Source organism: Bombus vosnesenskii, unplaced genomic scaffold, assembly GCF_011952255.1.
Source record: "Bombus vosnesenskii isolate JDL3184/JDL3185 unplaced genomic scaffold, Bvos_JDL3184-5_v1.1 scf7180000014083, whole genome shotgun sequence".
In the NCBI taxonomy this organism is placed as follows: domain Eukaryota; kingdom Metazoa; phylum Arthropoda; class Insecta; order Hymenoptera; family Apidae; genus Bombus; species Bombus vosnesenskii.
In genome coordinates, this window is record NW_022883360.1 from 18671 (window position 1) to 19882 (window position 1212).

Sequence of the window (1212 nt, forward strand, 5' to 3'; positions counted from 1 at the left end):
AAAATTTATACAACACAAACACATTACAACAAAATGGGCGTTTCCCGTATCATAACGTATTTTATAAACCGTAAATTATAGAATTGGTTATAGTATACGTATGTACATATGTATATTCCTAAATTATTCCTAGATAGAGTCACTTTCTTCGCCCCAATATTTTCAAATTCAAAGCCATAAAGGAATATATTATTTACCTTTCGGTGTTTTGCTATCAAAGTTCCATCGGGACCCCAAATAGTACAGGTATTGTACAATTTATCGCCCTCTATTTCAGGCATCGTACCACCAACTACATAGATGTTGTTTTCTTTAGCTGCGTTCGATGAAGCAACGCTCGTTTCACCATCAGGAATACTCTCGGCGTATTTTGAAAAGTACTCTGCATTGCAATATTTCAATTAATGAAAAATAACTGTCTTTTGTTCCAACCATAAATTAAATTGAAATGTTTGTCAATTTTTTATTTTTTAAATTATTAAAATAACTAAGTTTTATATTTCGACTTAATTAAATATGCAATTACTTAGCTAATAGTATATATAATAAATTGTTTCTACAGGTTCAAAATGAAAAATGAATATTTAGAAATATTTAATTACGACAATGCTATTTTTGTTAGCATCAGTGGCTTGTTACTCAACGACTTTGCTAGTACTTTTTGAAACATAAAGTTAGTTTTCAATTAACGCTTATACTAGAGGCGGAATTATAAATGCAAAATAATTGATAATACTAATTTATAAGTACCTAATTATTAGTATCTTAAAAAATATATTTATACAAAAATCACGATAATCATGAAAATGGGGAAATCCTATATTCTCGAATCAATTCACAATCTTTATGGAAGTATAAACGGTAAGGTAATTTGTCTACTTTTACTTTTTCTATATAGTTGTTACACACATAGTAAATTATTGAAAAAAAAACAAATTATTACGTATTCCATATGGTGAATTAAAGCATTCAGGAAGAGCTATAATATCAGCATTGTGCTCTTTTGCGCTGGAAATGTAGGAAACTGCCCGCTCTACATTTTTGCGTTTTACTTCATTTACTTCAAGTTGTACCAACGCCAAGTGAAATGCTAAAATGTTGGAAAAGTTAAATACATTCGGTTATATATTTCCCATACTTTTTATCTATAAATACCTTTTACATAGTGAATACTTACTCGACATCGTTCGCACTACTTGTTTAGCGATGTTT

General features: G+C 29.1%; 1 protein-coding gene across 1 annotated transcript; it reads right to left on the reverse strand.

Moving 5' to 3' along the window:
• Positions 1–894: 894 nt before the first annotated feature.
• LOC117239501 (omega-amidase NIT2-like) lies at positions 895–1203 on the reverse strand. Its single transcript, XM_033505106.1, has 2 exons — positions 1178–1203; positions 895–1090 (listed from the first exon to the last, which is right to left on the reverse strand). Exons 1-2 carry the CDS (start codon positions 1182–1184, stop codon positions 918–920), a joined length of 180 nt encoding a protein of 59 aa, XP_033360997.1. The 5' UTR covers positions 1185–1203; the 3' UTR covers positions 895–917.
• Between the last annotated feature and the right edge of the window lie 9 nt (positions 1204–1212).